We start from the raw sequence: 18,353 nt of genomic DNA on the forward strand, positions 1-18,353 counted from the left end.
CCTTGCACTTGTTTCTTTTGCAGAACACTTTAAAACTGTGTCCTCTGGTTCTCGATCTGTTTACGAGCAGGAACAGTTTCTCCCTACCTACTCTCTCCAGACCCCTCATAATTTTGAAAACTTCTATCAAGTCTCCTCTTAGCCTTCTCCTCTCGAAGGAAAACAGTCCCAACTTCTCCAATCTTTCCTCATAACTGAAGTGTTTCATCTCTGGAACCATTCTCATAAACGTCTTCTGCACTTTCCCCAATGCGTTCACATCCTTCCTATAGTGTGGCACCCAGAATTGTACACATCACTCTAGCTGAGGTCTAACCAGTGTCTTAAAGAAGTTCATTATAACCTCCCTGCTCTTGTACTCTATTAATGATGCCTAGAATACTGTATGCTTTAGAAACAGCTCTCTCTACCTGTCCAGCCACCTTTAATAATTTATGTACATATATACCCAGGTCTCTCTGTTCCTGCACAACCTTTAGAATAGTATCCTTTATTTTATACTGTCACTCCATGTTCTTTGTACCAAAGTGTATCACCTCACACTTTTCCATAATGAACTTCATCTGCCACCTATCTGCCCACTCCATCCATGTGTCAATGTCCTTTTGAAGTTCTACACTGTCCTCCTCACAGTTTACAATTCTCCCAAGTTTTGTGTCATCTGTAAACTTTGAAATTGTCCCCTGCACACCAGGATCTAGATCATTTATATATATCAGGAAAAACAAGGGTCCCATTACTGACCCCTAGGGAATTCTACTACAAACCTCCTTCCAGCCTGAAAAATACCCATTAACCATTACCCTCTGATTCCTATCCCTCAGCCAATTTTGTCTCCACGTTGCTACTGTCCCTTTTATTCCATGACCTATAACTTTCCTGAAGTCTGTTGTATGGCACTGTGTCGAACGCCTTTTGGAAGTCCATATACACATCAACGGCCTTATCCTCATCAACCATCTCTGTTACCTCTTCAAAAAGCTCCAGCAAGTTAGTTGGACACAATTTTCCTTTAACAAATCCATGCCAACTCTTCTGAATCAATCCACATTTTTCCATGTGACTATTAATTTTATCTGGAATAATTGTTTCTAGAAGTTTCCCCACCACCAAAGTTAAACTGACTGGTCTGTAATTGCAGGGCTGATCTTTACAATCTTTTTTGAACAAGAGTGTAATGCTTGCAATTCTCCAGCCCTAAGGCACCTCTCCCAAATCCAGAGAAAAATGAAGATTATTGCCAGTGCCTCTACAATTTCCACTCCCACTTCCTTCAATATTTTTGGGTGCATCTCATCCGGTCCCAGTGCCTTATCAACTTTAAGTACCAATAGCTTATCTAATACCTCCTCCTTATCAATTTTAAACCCCTCTAGTGATTGAGTTTCCTTCTCTGTCACCATGGCCTAAGCAGCATCTGCCTTGTAGGCAAAGGCAGATGCAAAATATTCATTTAACAGCTCAGCCATGCCTCTTGCCTCTATGTGTAAATCCCCTTTTTGTTCCCTAATAGGCCCTACTCCTCCTTTTATTACCTTTTTACTGTTGATGAGCTCATAGAATACTTTGGGATTTCCTTTTATGTTATTTGCTAGTCTTTTCTCATAATCCCTCTTGGCTTCTCATATTGCTTTTTTTACATCCTTTCTGAACCTTCTGTATTCAACCTGGTTCTCAGTTGTAATTGCAACCTCACACCTGTTGTAAGCATAATTTTTCTTCTTTAATTTAATTTCTATTTCCTTTGTCATCCAGGGATGTCTGGGTTTATTTGTCCTACCCTTCCCTTTTGAGGGAACATACCTTGAGTGTGCCCAAACCATCTCCTCTTTGAAGGAAGCCCATTGTTCAGCTACTGTTTTTCCCACCAACCTTTGGTTCCAGTCTATCCGGCCCAGCTCCGTTCTTGCCCCATTGAAGTCCGCTCACTGCCTGTTGATTATTCTTACTCTAGATTGACCAAGGTCATTTTCACCGTCATCCTAAATTTTCCCTCACTGTCACTTGACCTACTTGGCCCACCTCATTCCTAAGAATCAGGTCTAGCAGTGCCTCCTTTCTCGCTGGACTGGACACATACTGTAGGAAATTCTCCTGAACACAATCTAGGAACGCTTGTCCCTCACTGCCTCTTACACTACCACTATCCCAGCCTATATACAGGTAATTAAAGTAAAATAACTACTCTATGATGTTTACACCTGTCTGTAATTTACTTGAAGATTTGTTCTTTTATATCCTTTCCACCAGTTGGTGGTCCATGTATTATACCAAACAATGTAATTGCACCCTTCTTATTTCTTAGCTCTAGCCAAATCAATTCTGTCCTTGAATCCTCCCACATATTTCTTTCCCCAGTAATGCAATACTATTCTTAACCAAAAACATCACCCCTCCTTCATTTTCCCCTTTTCTATCTGTGGTAAAGTAAGGTACCCTGTCCCTTTAAGAAAATGCAAGTGTGCTCACCATGTGTGTGTGTCTGAGGTTTAGTGGCACCATGGTGGATGAAAAGAAATCAGGAGCTGCCAAGAAGGGTTCCAAAAAATTATCAAGAGAATGCCATTGCAGGGCTGGAAGAAGAGGAAGAGATCCAGGGAGGAGAGTTACTCCATCTACAGCTACAAAGTGATGAATCAGGTTCATTCAGATACTGGCATCTCCTCCAAGGCCATGAACATCATGAACTCATTCGTCAACGATGTCTTCGAGCACATCGCAGATGAGGCTTCCCGCCTGGCCCACTACAACAAGCGGCAGACCGTTAGCTCCCGAGAGATCCAGACCGCTGTGTGCCTGCTGCTGCCCGGGGACCTGGCCAAGCATGCCATGTCGGAAGGCACAAAGGCGGTGACCAAGGTCACTAGCTCCAAATGAAACACCACAATGCACTGAAAGAAAAAAGACAGCCCTGGTGAATCACTGTACGGCATGGGCAACTGGGAACTTTAAGTCTAGTTCTGGAGGTTTATGAGTGAGCACTTATGATCTAGTGCTCTGCCCTATGTCTCAATAAACCATCACTGTTTGTCCTTGTCCTTACATCAGTCTCTTCCCGTTATTTGTTGGCAGGGGAAGGCATGTGCGATTTGAGTTCCTGAATGGTGAATAAAAGTATATCCGTAGGCGGCTAATATTAGTGCCCATCTCTGGATGTGATCAGATGTTATAGGCGATATAGCTTCTCCAAATAATCTCAGTAGGGTGTTGTGGTCAATTATAATATGGAAATGGTGACCATGGAGATATTGGTAAAACTTTCAGATGCTGAACACAATAGGTAAGCCTTCCTTTACAATTTGGGAATATCGTTGCTCTGCGACAGCGAGCGTGCGAGATGTATAACCAATGGGTCGTTTGGAGCCATTCACCATCCGATGTGAAAGGACAGCCCCTATTCCATAAGGGGACGCATCACATGTTAAAATTAATTCTTTCTTGGGGCCAAAGTGGACCAACAAGGCTGATCTTAACAATCGCTTCACTTGCAGGAAGGCATCTTGGTGTGGGGCTTGCCAACTCCATTTCTGGTTCTTTTTAAGCAGGCCATACAATGGGGCCGCACAGTCAAGAGGTTTGGGAGGTTGTAGTTTACCATGCCACGAAGGCCTTTAAGCCCTGTGGTATTTCTCGGGGCAGGTGCCTCACGAATGGCCTGGACTTTTTCTTCCACGGGATGCAGGCCCTGTGTATCGATCTTGTGGCCCAAGTAAACTACCTCCTTAGCTTTGAACAGACACTTCTCTCATTTTAAATGTACCCCGGCTGTGCGAAACATTTGAGCACCTCCTCTAGATTTGCTAAGTGTTCATCATTGGTCAGTCCCGTGACCAATACATCATCCAAGTAAACGATAACATGGGGCAATCTTTAGAGCAAGTTTTAAATCATTCTTTGGAAAATAGCACATGCCAAGGAGACCCCAAAGGGTAAATGTGTGTATTGATATAATCCTCAGTGTGTATTAATGGTAACGAATTCACTGGACTCCTTTTCTAACTACCTGCTGGTAGGCATGGCTCATGTCTAATTTCAAATATGCGGTGCCCCTTGCCAACTTTGAATACGATTCCTCAACCTAGGGTATCAGGTGTCTATCAAGTTCGGCTATCTCATTGACAGGTAGCTTATAGTCACCGCATAAACCCACGATTTGGAAGCACTAGTGAGGCCTATGGGACCCAAGGGGGTTGGGGAGACAAACCTGCCAATTTCCACTGAGAAACCTAGTGGACAACTGTCCCCTGAAAAGGAGGTCTCGGAAACACCAGCCAAGGTTGTTGTGCCATGACGCTCAACCTGTCAAAGAAGGGCCTCCGGAGAGACTTGACCTGTAAATAGTTATTGTGTACTAGTTAATGTGTTTTAAGCTTGTTAGCTGTACTTTTAAGTAAAGGGGGAGGGATGTGGTAAAGTGAGGTACCCTGTCCCTTTAAGATAATGCAAGTGTACTCATCATGTGACGGCACTAACGAATCACTGTACAGCACGGGCAACTGGGAACTGTAAGTCTAGTTCTAGAGGTTTCTGAGTGAGCACATATGTTCTGGTGTTCTGCATTATGCCTCATTAAGCCATCACTGCTTATCCTTACATCGGTCTCTCCCTGTTATTAATTTCAAGCAGCAGTTGATAAAAACATAGGAAGACGTGCAGTTAGAGTTCAGTTGGCCAACAAACTCATTTACCCAAGACCTAGAAGTTCCTATCTTTACTGAACGCCTTGTAACCAGGAATATTTAACACCCAGGTCTGCCCTTCCTTAAGCTAAGTATCCATTATCGCCACAACATCATAATCCCACAAGGCAATCTGTAACTTCCTGATTTTATTATCAGTACTCCATGCATTCACATTAATGCAGTGTAATCCTGATTTAGACTTCATTACTTGCTCCCTTACTCCAACTCCATCTATTAACTTACTATTCTCTATTTTAGTGCTATCTGCCTCCTCCAGCATTCTGTGCACCTTGGTATTACTTTCTAATATTCTCTCCTGGTTCCCACACCCCTGCTGAGTTAGTTTAAACTCTCTCCAACAGCACTAGCAAAACGTCCCGCAAGGAACTCAGTCCCAGCTCTGTTCAGCTGTATCCCGTTCTGCTTGTACAGGTGCCATCTCCCCGAAAGCCAGTCCCAGTGTCCCAGGGATTTAAAGCCTTCTCTCCTGCACCATCTTTCCATCTGTCTTATCTTCCTATTTCTGCACGCACTTGCACATGGCAGTAGGAGTAATCCGGAGATTACTACTTTAGAGGCCCTGTTTGCTAATTTTCTACCGAGCTTCCTAAATTCTAATTGCAGGATCACATCCCCCCTTCCTTCCTATGTCATTAGTATCAATCTGAACCATGACCTCTGGCTGTTCACCCTCCCCCTCAAGAATGTCCTGCAACCGTTCTGTGACATATTTGACCCTAGCACCAGGGAGGCAACAAACCATCCTGGAGTCACGTTGACAGCTGCAGGAATGACTGTCTGCTCCGCTAACTAAAGAATCCCCTATCAGCACTGCCCTTCCACTCTTCTTCCTCCCCTCCTGTACAGCTGGGCCATTGGTGGTGTCACGGGCTTTGCTCTTGTTGCGCTCCTCCAAGCAGAGCAAAGATATAATGAGGCTTACGCTGCAACTTGCACTTTGGTGGAGCAAACCCATCGCGATGTTAAAAATGAGGATCCGGTGCCTGAACCGGTCTGGTGGAGCCATGCATTTCAGTCCACAGAGGGTGTCACGAATCAATGTGGCCTGCTCCGCCCTTCACCACCTAGTCCTGCAACGGGGAGAGGAGCTGGCTGAGGAGTAGATGGAGGAGCTGGAGGTCACTTCCGATGAGGAGGACGTCGATGGGGATGAGGATGAAGGCGAGGGTGATGGTGATGAGGCCATTGCACTGGCTAGACGAGGCAGCTGCACTCGGGAGGCCCTTATAGCCACTAGATTCTTGGAGGATGATGATGACATGCAGAGAGGAGACTCCATAGATCCTCACATTGCATCTGTGAACATTTGACTCCTGTCTGGCTGAAGGCAGTGCACATACCCTCTGTAATAAGGCTCCTGTGGTGGAGATGCAGTGGATGCCCATAGTCCCTACATTCCAGGAGGATGATGATGACATGCAATGGGGACACTCCGTAGATCCTCATATTGTTGTGTGCATGTCTGACTCCTGTCTGGCTGATGGCAGCTCGCTTGCACTCTATGAACAGGGTCATATCATGGAGATGCAGCCAGGAAACTTTAACTTCTCCTGATCCTATGGCATCCTTCGTGAGCTGACCCCCCTCAGGACCACACTGTCACTGGACACAGAAGCTGATGAAATGGGGGCCTCAAATGTGCTGAGAGCACACAGAGAGAATGTCAGAACTCTGTGACGCCTGCCCAGGAGAACCTGGCACCAATGATAAGCCCCATTGAGCTGCAGGCATGACTGATATGTCCAGGGACTGTGAAGGTGCCCCATCAGTGTGCTTGGAAGGTTGCACAAAGCACAGAGAGGAGACCCTGGACTGACACCTGCCTTTATCTTGTGCAGAAACCAAGCTTTCATATTTGAGTGACATGAACACTGCTCATCAGAACAAGGAACCATAGGCAGGGAGACATTCTTGGGAGTTCATACACATAGTGAACATTATGCACAAGCGATTAACACCCATGCTCAGCCTGTACAACTATACCAAGAAGTTGCTTGACCTAAATAGCCAAGTGGTTATGGTACTGAGCTTGTAAGCCCAAGATCAAGAGTTCAAAGCTCACAATGGCAAACTATGAAACAATGTAACTTCATCTGAAACAAATGGAAATGGGTTTGTAAAACAAGCTTGGCTTAAATAGCCAAGTGGGTATGGTACTGGGTTTGTAACCCCAAGATCAAGAGTTCAAATCTCACAATGGCAAACTGTGAAACGATGTAACTTCATCTGAATAGGAACAGATGGAAAAATGTGTTTGTACTTAAAAGAGTTACAACAAGTAGTTGCTTGGCCTAAATAGCGAGGTGGTTATGGTAGTGGGTTTATAACCCCAAGATCAAGAGTTCAAATCTCACAATAGGAAACAATGTAACTTCATCTGAATAGGAACAGATGGAAACGTGTTTGTAAAAAATTTGAGCCATGTCTTCTCGGCTCAGCACCGTGCTGGACCACATGATCCACCCTGACCAGTCCTACAACGTCCCAGACCGAACAATTTATGATAACATCCATCTGGTCCGGACATCATCCACCATTCCCAGAGGGCTGGTCTGTCGAGCACCTTCCTGTCTCTCGATCAGGAGAAGGCGTTCAACAGGGTGGATCACGGATACTTACTCGGAACTCTGTGAGCGTTCGGGTTCGGGACGCATTTTGTCGCCCGGATCCGACTTCTGTACACCACCGCAGAGTGTCTAGTGAAGGTTAATGGGTCCCTGACGGCGCCCCTTCGCTTTGGGAGAGGGGTACGTCAGGGCTGCCCCCTGTCTGGCCAGTTGTATTCTATTTGTGTGGAGCCTTTCCTGCACCTCTTGCGGAGGAGGTTGTCGGGATTGGTTCTGCGCGGGTCGGGCATCGGGGTGGTCCTTTCGGCTTACGCCGATGACGTGCTCCTTATGTTTAGTGACCCGGCTGACCTGCGGAGGATGCGCGAGTGCCAGGAGGTCTACTCTGCCACTTCTTCTGCCAGGGTCAACTGGGGTAAATGTTCTGGACTCCTGATCGGTCAGTGGCAGATGGATCCCCTACCCAAGGAGCTCAGGCCTTTCACCTGGAGCAGGACCAGCCTCCTCTAGCTGGGGGTCCATCTCTGCCTCGCTGGGGAATCCTGGCCGGCAAACTGGCAGGAACTGGAGACGAAAGTCACCGCTCGCCTATGGCGCTGGACAGGACTGCTCCGAGTGCTATCTTACCGAGGTCGAGTTCTGGTCATAAACCAGCTGATCGCCGCCATGTTGTGGTATCGGCTGGTCACTTTGACCCCTCCCCCGGACTTTGTCACAAGAATCCAGAGATTGTTAGTCGACTTCTTCTGGGACAAAAGATTGCACTGGGTCGCTGCCGAGGTTCTGATTCTCCCACTTAGGGATGGTGGTCAGGCGCTAGTGTGCCTACGCACACAGGTGGCGACTTTCCGCCTTCAGACCCTGCAGCGATACCTCTACGTTGAGCCTCCTCCTAGATGGTGTGCCCTGACGAAGTATTTCTTCCGTCAGGTGCACGGCCTGAATTATGACGTGCAGCTCCTGTTTATAGAACAGCTGGGCCTCGGTGGCTCCTTGCAGGCGTTGCCCGTCTTTTACCAGGACCTGATCAAAGTCTGGAAAGTGGTCGCCTCGTGACGCAGCTCTCCCCCGTCAGGAGTAGTGACTATCGTCAGAGAGCCGCTGCTCAGGAATCCGCCCCTCCGTCCTTTTCAGTGGTTGGCGGAGAGGAGGGCTGTGGCCGCAGGGGTGACCAGGATCAGGGACGTGCTGGGTGGCAGAGGACTGGGCTGGATGCTCCCTCAGGAGTTGGTGCGACGCGCGTCTGTGAGTGTCCAGGTCGCAGCCGATGCCATCCAAGACCTGAGAACGGTTGTGCTCGGACCCGACGTTATTTTGGGTCTTGAGGTGGCCCAGGTGCGCGGTGGTCTTCAGTCTGAACGTTCCCCTGTTCGGACAGAATTCCACATTGGCCCCAAGCCCCGAACCCTCCCTCGGGTGCTGGTGCCCCACAATATGAGCCGCCTCGGGGACATGCCCTCTGTGCCTTTTGGCACGGCAAAGAGGGGCTTTTTGTACGGACTGCTGCTGCACACCTTCCATTTTCTCGCCCTTATCCGTCGACCGGACACGCCCTGGCGTGCCTTGTTGCCGTCCGGCGGCGGAGGCCCCCGATAGGAGGCCCTCTACAGAGGTGTCCTCCCCCTTTCTATCGGGGACCTGGGTTGGAGGGTGTTGCATGCAGCAGTCCACTATAATAAGAGGATGCATAGGTTCACGGACTGTCAGGACACGTGCCCTTTTTGCGGTCTTGTGGAGTCCGTGGACATGTATACATAGGGTGTTGTAGGCTGCACTCCCTTTTTAGTTATTTGAAAAATATTTTATTGATGTTTTGCTTGCACTTCAGCCCCACGCTCCTGATCTATGGGCACCCGGTGCGGAAGGGGGTCGGGAAGGAGGAGGACCTCCTCATGAACCTGCTCCTGGGCCTGGCCAAGTTGGCCATTAACAAGTCCAGGCAGCGGGCGATCGACGGGGGAGTCCCGCCCGATTGTTTGTCCCTCTTCCGCGGCTACATTCGCTGCCGGATGTCCCTGGAGAAGGAGCACGCGGTGTCTGCTGGCACTCTCGAGGTCTTCCGTGCTCGGTGGGCACCGCGGGGACTTGGTGTTTTGTTGACCCCTTTAATCACATTTTGATTTAAAGTTTGTAAGGTTCCTTTAAATTTTTGTCCTTGGTTTTACAGCTGACCTGAATTAGGGGCTGTGCCTGATTTATCCCAATTTTGTTGATTTGGTTTTCATTTAAAAGATTATCAATAGTTCATTTTCTTAATGATCTTGTTGAGGCAATTGTGAATTCAGTTTGTTGCTTGACACTGAGGAGAGAAGGTGTGTGTTTTTGGTGCTCCTCAGTGTTTCTGTGATTGATACTACTGCTGCTTTGGGTTTGTTGGTTCTGCTGCTGTTGCTGCTTCTGCTGCTGCTCCTCCAGTGCTGCTGCTGCTGTTGCTGCCTTGCCCCTGTGGTGCCAAAGGAGAGGGAGGGAGAGAAGAGAACAGTTGCTGCTGTTGCTACAGGACAGGAAGGCCAGGAGGCCAGGACTGAGTTGAAAAACAACATCCTAGGTGGGTGTCTGAACTGTGTATTTTTGTTTAAGGTGGGGGCAATTAAGGACTGTGTTTTGTAGGGGGAGGCAAGAAGACTGCCAGAGGGGTTGGGGAAGGAAGAGAGGGAGGGTTTGTGTGTGTGCTGAAACCATCTTTCTGCCACCCCTCCCCCAACCCAGCCTTTTCCTGGTAAGGCCAGCAGTAGCTGGTGAAGACATCGCCTCCCCCTGCCTGAAGAACATCAGGCCCCCACCCACCATCCATCCACCATCGAGGACACCCACCTGGACATTTACCTCTTTCCCTCCTGTGCCTCCCTGTCTTTTACTCCTCTCCCTCCTCTTCTCTCCTGCCTAAAAGAGGGGAGGTTGTTTCTACCTCTCTCCCCCACCCCCTTTCCTCCCTCGGGAGGAACACTACGTATATTTTTTTAAAAAAAAAGAACAAAATGGCCAATCCTTCCCGGGGTGGGCGTGGCTCTGGCCCTAAGGCCAATTCACCATCGCCTGTGGCCGGGCCCTCGAGGGCTAATGTGGAGGCGGTTTTGTCACCGGTGGCAGGGCCTCAAAAAAAGAAAACCTATGCGGGGGTGGCTGCTTCTGTGGCTCCAGCTGCTCCTGCTGCCCTGTCACCTTTCCGTCTCCTCACCAGGGCCCTTGGGGTAAAGAGCTATGCTCACCCTGAGATGACAATAGAGGCCTGCGTTAAGGCTATGGCTGGGGTCATCGGCCCCTCAGCCATTGTCGCAGCCTCTAAAATGTATGGGAAGGCCGTATTCCTCTTGAGGTCCGAGTGGGCGATGCACCTCTCCCTGCAAAAAGGACTCACTGTGGGCCGGACTTTTCTGGCGGTGGATCCCCTTGAGGCCAGCGCCCAGAGAATTATTATTTCGAACGCCCCACCTATTCTATCCAGTGAGCTCCTCCTCCCCCACCTTAATAAACTGGGGGAGGTCAGGTCGGGGGTTGCACCAATCCTGCTTGGCCTCAAAGACTCGGCCCTCCGCCATGTGTACTCCTTCCGGCACCAGGTATTTGTCCGCTTGGCCCAGGAGGAGTGCCTGGAGGGGACCTTTACTATCAATTTTGAGGGGACCGCCTATCGGGTCTTCTGGACCGTGGAGGGCGTGCGGTGCCATGCTTGTAAGGAGGCAGGGCATGTGAGGAAGAACTGCCCCGCCTCCAAGGCCACGAGCCCCACCCAAGCGGCCGCGGCTGGCACCGCCCCTCCTCCCCCCACCACCACTCCATCTCCCTCCCCGCAAGGGGAAGCAACGCCAGCAGCCACTGCCATCTCAGAGGAAGACCTGCAACCTGGAGGCGGCCCCTGAAACGTCCCAAAACCCCCAAACACCTGCAAGCACCGGCTCGGGGGAAAAAACATCATCCGGCCCCGGCGTCGTGTCTGCGTGTGCTCTCAGGTCCGTGGGCGCTAAGGCGCCGAGTGCTGGGCCCGGCGTCATCCCTGCGTGTGCTCCCGGGGCCGGCAGGGAAAAGACGCGGGACCCCGAGCCGGTTATAGAGAAACTTAAACCCCAGAGTGTGGAGTATCCGGGAGGGCTGGACAAGGAGGAGGGGGCCTCGGAGATGGAGGTCTCCCTAACCCCCAGCCTGACCTGGAAGAGACGTCACGCTTCGGAGGAGGAAGTGGGCGACGCCCAAACAAGAAGTTGGGTGTGTCCCTTCCCCCGATGAAGAGGTGGTGGCGTCTCCACCAAGTAAAACCTCGCCCTGTCCTCTGGGGGAACCCAAAACCCCTGCACCTACTCCCACCACTGTTCCCCCCGTCAACCTGCTGCAGTCCCCTGAACAGGGCCTCTCGGGGGTCACTGAGGGCACCTCCCTTGAGGTGGTGCCCGACTCAGGAACCCTCGATACCCCTGAGGTACCTTCTGGCTCGTCGGGGGACTGTAGCTTTCAAAATTTAAAAAATGTTAATGGGTCATTGGGTGGCGGTGAGAAGGAGGGCCTTCCCGCTCCCTCCCAAACCTTAGCACCGGGCGTCCTAGTTTTAGGTCAGGAGCTTGTCCTGAGCTCCCCGGATGACCCGGTGCCGGGAGGAGAGCGGGCATCAGAACTGCCGCTGCCCTCTGACCCAAAACCTTTAGAGGATACCAGAGAGGACCCCTCTGGCCTTGATCCTGGGGGTGGGATTGAGGTACATGTGGGGCCAGCTGGCAGCTCCGAATCAGCCCCCGTACTCAATGCGGGGGAGGGGTCGGAAGCTGGAGGCGACGACCTGGAGGAGGACGGGGTGTCCGTGGTGAGCGCTGGAGATTACGCGGAGTCGCTCTCAAGCGAGGCGGTGGATCCCCTGGTGCCCTCCACTGACTCCCCCGTCATCCCCCCCAAGGGAACTCCGGGACTTTTTGGCGAGTCATCGCGGTCGCCGAGACAGGGTTCAGTTGGCCTTGGACCGGTGGCATTCCTTTCCGCTGGTGTTCTGGTCTACTCGCGAGGCTCTCAAAGCTCCCGGGTTGGATAGGAACGCGCGGCGGAGGGTCCAAACGTTTCTCGCTGGGCTCCTGAAGGAGAGGAAGGACTTAAAAAATCCTCTTCTTTTTTATTTAAGCTGAAGGTTTGATGTACCTTTGACAATGAAGACGACTATAGCCAGCCTCAACATCCGCGGCAGCAGGGACGCACAGCGCAGGTTCCAGAACTTCTTGGTCCTCAGGGACGGGAAGTATGCGTTGTGCTTCCTGCAAGAAACCCATACGGTTCCGGGAGATGAAGCCACGTGGCTCCTGGAGTGGCGAGGGGGGGTCTACATGAGTCACCTAGCCTCCAATTCAGGCGGGGTGGCTAACTTGTTGGCCCCTCATTTTCAGCCGGAGATCTTGGGGGTCAAGGAGCCGGTGCCAGGCCGGTTGCTGCACCTGACTGTGCGTCTAGGGGGGGCGGTGCTTCACTTTGTGAATGTGTACGCTCCCCTGGGCACGCAGCAGCAAGCGAGCTTCTTTGAAGAAGTGTCCACTCATCTCGGCTCCATCGACGCTGGCGAGCGCATCGTCCTCAGGGGGGATTTTAATTGCACCCTCGGGGTCCGGGACCGTCACGGTACCCCGCACTGCACGTGAGGTGTGAGTAAGTTGCGGGACCTGGTTAGGTCCTTCGACTTAGTGGACATCTGGCGAAATCTCCATCCTGACTCCAGCGTGTTCACCTTTGTGTCACCTGGAGTCGGAGCGTCCAGACTCGACCGCCTTTACGTTTCGCAGGCGTACGTGTCCTGCGTTCCGGCTGCTTCTATACAGCAGGTTCCATGCACGGACCACCGTCTGGTGTGGGCGGAGCTCACTTCGTTCTGCGCTCGGAAGGGGTCCGCATACTGGCATTTTAACAACCTGTTGTTGGAGGACCAGTGCTTCCTGGTCTCGTTCCGTCGCTTCTGGGCCGGCTGGAGAAGGAAGCGGGGAGGCTTCCCCTCCTTGAGGCTATGGTGGGACGTGGGCAAGACTCACGTCCAAGTTTTCTGTCAAGATTATGCGAAGGGGTCGACAAAGAGATGCAAATCCAGGGTCGAGGAGTTGGAGAAGGAGGTGCTCGACCTGGAGGCACGTCTCCGTCAGCCTGATGCGGACCCGGCCCTGCGGTCGGTACGATGAGAAGAAGGGCACGCTGCGGGACCTGCAACTGGTCGGGTCTCGGGGCGCGTTCGTGATGTCACGGATCCGGTTCCTCAAGGCGATGGACCGCGGCTCCCCCTTCTTCTACTCGCTGGAAAAAAGGCACGGGGTCCATCAGCAGCTCTTTACGCTGCTGGCCGACGATGGATCCCTTGCCTCAGATGCGGAGGCATCAGGGCCATCACCCGAGATTACTACACTGCCCTGTTCTCTCCGGATCCGTCCAGTGAGGAAGCTTGCAGAGTTTTGTGGGAGGACCTGCCGCAGGTGGGCCCGGAGTGCGCCGGAAAGCTCGACTCCCCTATAAGTCTGGGGGAGCTGACCGGCGCACTCGACGGTCTTTCTAGGGGCAAAACCCCGGGACTAGATGGGCTGACCGTGGAGTTCTTCAGGGCGTTCTGGGACGTCTTGGGGAGCGACTTCGCGGGGGTCCTGGAGGAGAGCATTGCTACCGGGGAGATGCCCCTTTCGTGGCGCAGGGCCGTGATTGCCCTGCTGCCGAAGAAGGGGGATCTCCGCCTTCTTAAAAACTGGCGCCCGGTCTCCCTCCTCAGCACGGACTACAAAATCTTCGCCCGAGCCATGTCTTCTCGGCTCGGCACCGTGCTGGACCACATGATCCACCCTGACCAGTCCTACAACGTCCCGGACCGAACCATTTATGATAACATCCATCTAGTCCGGGACATCATCCACCATTCCCAGAGGGCTGGTCTGTCGAGCGCCTTCCTGTCTCTGGATCAGGAGAAGGCGTTCGACAGGGTGGATCACGGATACTTACTCGGAACTCTGCGAGCGTTCGGGAAGCATTTTGTCGCCCGGATCCGACTTCTGTACACCACCGCAGAGTGTCTAGTGAAGGTTAATGGGTCCCTGACGGCGCCCCTTTGCTTTGGGAGAGGGGTACGTCAGGGCTGCCCCCTGTCTGGCCAGTTGTATTCTATTTGTGTGGAGCCTTTCCTGCGCCTCTTGCGGAGGAGGTTGTCGGGATTGGTTCTGTGCGGGTCGGGCATCGGGGTGGTCCTTTCGGCTTACGCCGATGATGTGCTCCTTATGTTTAGTGACCCGGCTGACCTGCGGAGGATGCGCGAGTGCCAGGAGGTCTACTCTGCCGCTTCTTCTGCCAGGATCAACTGGGGTAAATGTTCTGGACTCCTGATCGGTCAGTGGCAGATGGATCCCCTACCCAAGGAGCTCAGGCCTTTCACCTGGAGCAGGACCAGCCTCCTCTACCTAGGGGTCCATCTCTGCCCCGCTGAGGAATCCTGGCCGGCAAACTGGCAGGAACTGGAGACGAAAGTCACCGCTCGCCTGTGGTGCTGGACAGGACTGCTCCGAGTGCTATCTTACCGAGGTAGAGTTCTGGTCATAAACCAGCTGATCGCCGCCATGTTGTGGTATCGGCTGGTCACTTTGACCCCTCCCCCGGACTTTGTCACAAGAATCCAGAGATTGTTAGTCGACTTCTTCTGGGACAAAAGATTGCACTGGGTCGCTGCCGAGGTTCTGAGTCTCCCGCTTAGGGAGGGTGGTCAGGCGCTAGTGTGCCTACGCACACAGGTGGCGACTTTCCGCCTTCAGACCCTGCAGCGATACCTCTACGTTGAGCCTCCTCCTAGATGGTGTGCCCTGACGATGTATTTCTTCCGTCAGGTGCACGGCCTGAATTATGACGTGCAGCTCCTGTTTATAGAACAGCTGGGCCTCGGTGGCTCCTTGCAGGCGTTGCCCGTCTTTTACCAGGACCTGATCAAAGTCTGGAAAGTGGTCGCCTCGTGACGCAGCTCTCCCCCGTCAGGAGTAGCGACTATCGTCAGAGAGCCGCTGCTCAGGAATCCGCCCCTCCGTCCTTTTCAGTGGTTGGCGGAGAGGAGGGCTGTGGCCGCAGGGGTGACCAGGATCAGGGACGTGCTGGGTGGCGGAGGACTGGGCTGGATGCTCCCGCAGGAGTTGGCGCGACGCGCGTCTGAGTGTCCAGGTCGCAGCCGACGCCATCCAAGACCTGAGAACGGTCGTGCTCGGACCCGACGTTATTTTGGGTCTTGAGGTGGCCCAGGTGCGCGGTGGTCTTCAGTCTGAACGTTCCTCTGTTCGGACAGAATTCCACATTGGCCCCAAGCCCCGAACCCTCCCTCGGGTGCTGGTGCCCCGCAATATGAGCCGCCTCGGGGACATGCCCTCCGTGCCTTTTGGCACGGCAAAGAGGGGCTTTTTGTACGGACTGCTGCTGCACACCTTCCATTTTCTCGCCCTTGACCATCGACCGGACACACCCTGGCGTGCCTTGTTGCCGTCCGGCGGCGGAGGCCCCCCATGGGAGGCCCTCTACGGAGGTGTCCTCCCCCTTTCTATCGGGGACCTGGGTTGGAGGGTGTTGCATGCAGCAGTCCCCTATAATAAGAGGATGCATAGGTTCACGGACTGTCAGGACACGTGCCCCTTTTGCGGTCTTGTGGAGTCCGTGGACCATGTATACATAGGGTGTTGTAGGCTGCACTCCCTTTTTAGTTATTTGAAAAACCTTTTATTGATGTTTTGCTTGCACTTCAGCCCCACGCTCCTGATCTATGGGCACCCGGTGCAGAAGGGGGTCGGGAAGGAGGAGGGCCTCCTCGTGAACCTGCTCCTGGGCCTGGCCAAGTTGGCCATTAACAGGTCCAGGCAGCGGGCGATCGACGGGGGAGTCCCGCCCGATTGTTTGTCCCTCTTCCGCGGCTACGTTCGCTGCCGGATGTCCCTGGAGAGGGAGCACGCGGTGTCTGCTGGCACTCTCGAGGCCTTCCGTGCTCGGTGGGCACCGCGGGGTCTGGGGTGTTTTGTTGACCCCTTTAATCACATTTTGATTTAAAGTTTGTAAGGTTCCTTTAAATTTTTGTCCTTGGTTTTACAGCTGACCTGAATTAGGGGCTGTGCCTGATTTATCCCAATTTTATTGATTTGGTTTTCATTTAAAAGATTATCAAGAGTTCAAATCTCACAATGGCAAGCTATGAAACAATGTAACTTCATCTGAATAGGAACAGATGGAAACGTGTTTGTACTCAAAAGAGTTACATCTTCTTAACCTCCCTAACCCTGCCACTACATCTTGGTGCTCCCCTGACATCCACAGCAGAGGTGGAGGCAACCTGCTGACTGCTACTATCTGTGATGACATTGACGGGCGTCCTCTGGAGGGCCGAGACCTGGAGTGCCCCAGCCTGCTTTCGGGGTCCTGCTGTGTGGCAGTGGCACCCTCCTTGGCCTGTGGAGCTGGAGCTGCTGGGGTCACAGAAAGAGGGGATTCGGATGGGCCAGACACTCCCAGATTCACCTGGGTGGATGGCCCTTGGGTGTGCACCTGCTGATCCTCCTCCCTATGGTCCAAGGGCCCCTGGCTGACTCCTTGAGGAGAAGAGGAAGCTGGAGTGAGATTGAGCTGACTCACACCCCTCTCGTGTTGACACTGTTGGAGGCCAACTATGGCATCAGCAATGGAGTTCAGCCCATGAAGCATTGCAGGACTGATGTCCTGGACCAAGGTCTCCATGGCGACCACCATCCTGCCAAGGTTGACCTCGGTATGTTGGCATGATGGTGCGATCACCTCGGACTGAAGGCGGATGGACTCCGCCATCGTCCCTTGCAATCCAAGGAGTGCAGTGGGCACCCCTTCCTGATGTTCCCGTGATTGTCTTTACAGCTCCAACAACTGTTTGAGGACCGAGTCCCAGAGGCTCATCACCTAACTCTGACTCAGCAGAACCCTTGCCTCCAGCAGTCTTCCAAGGGCCGCCAACCAAGGGTGTCCCTGTTTCCACCTACTGTGGAACTGCTTGTGTGCTGTGCTCACCAGATAATGAACCTGAACCTGTAGGTCCCGCCGATGTGTGTGTGGTTGCACTGGTGGAGGGTGTGATGGGTCTTCGCGGGTGCTGTCCTCAGAGTCCTCATCCCAGGTGCTGGCGGTGCTGGAGTCAGGGCCAAGCTTGACTGAGGGCAACATGGCAGATGTGCCTATTAGAAAAAATGGAGCTTATTTGTGCATGGCCGCCGTGGTACACAGAACAGTGGACTCACAGTTGAATTGCCAGACGGATGATCTGGTGCATGATCCTCACTTGGATGCTTGGTGCTGACCTTGCAGTCACCGCAGGAAAGCTCCAAGCCCTCTCCGGCCAGCTCTAGTGCACAGCCTTCGAAGGGCGTGAGGACCTTGATGTCCAGCACTCCACCGTACCGCCTCCTGCCACCCCGCCCTCACCACCCCCCACCCACCTCGGGTCTGGGACCTCTCCCTTTTATTGTGTGCGGTCTTGTCCTGCATAAAGACAGATGGAGAGAGTGCGGGCAAGGTGTTTGCCAGGCCAAATGAGAAGGATGCCAGGTGTACATGTGTGTGTGCTGAGTGGAGCCATGGACATGATGAGGAGATGAGGCCAGATGGAGATGTGAGGGTATGTGAGAGAATGGGCGGTGATGTCCCTTGAGCTGGCAGTGAGTGAGATGCCAGTGAATGTGTGATGGGCTTGTGAGTGTGTGAGTTTAGAATGATGAGATGGTTGACTTTCCTTGGCGGCATGGATGAGATCGTTCATCCCCTTTCTGCACTGGATGGCCGACCTCCTGTGGGCAGCATTGGCACTGACCAGCGCTGCCACCACCTCCCAGGCCGGATTAATGATGCTGCTGCCCCTCATGCAGACAGACAGAACATCACAGCGGGACTCCACAGCATCTAAAATGCATTCCAGGTATGCGTCGCTGAATCAGGGGGCTGCAGTCTTCTTGCCTTTCCAGGCCATGTCTTCTGTGCAGCAGTCCTGGGTTGGAAGCACTGAGGGGTGTGCGCATGGCTGCACTTTAAATATGACACCCGGTGTGAGGAAGCGGCGAGGTGACGACCTGGTGGGCGAATAGGAGGCTGCCCGCCAGCGAAACGGCGT

The 18,353-nt window shown here is 52.7% G+C and overlaps 1 protein-coding gene across 1 annotated transcript; it reads left to right on the plus strand.

Moving 5' to 3' along the window:
• The first annotated feature begins 2,559 nt into the window (after positions 1-2,559).
• Positions 2,560-2,877, plus strand: LOC121290421 (histone H2B 7-like). The gene has a single exon (XM_041210860.1). It carries the CDS (start codon positions 2,560-2,562, stop codon positions 2,875-2,877), a length of 318 nt encoding a protein of 105 aa, XP_041066794.1.
• Positions 2,878-18,353: the final 15,476 nt, after the last annotated feature.

Source organism: Carcharodon carcharias, chromosome 18 (assembly GCF_017639515.1).
Source record: "Carcharodon carcharias isolate sCarCar2 chromosome 18, sCarCar2.pri, whole genome shotgun sequence".
In the NCBI taxonomy this organism is placed as follows: Eukaryota; Metazoa; Chordata; class Chondrichthyes; order Lamniformes; family Lamnidae; genus Carcharodon; species Carcharodon carcharias.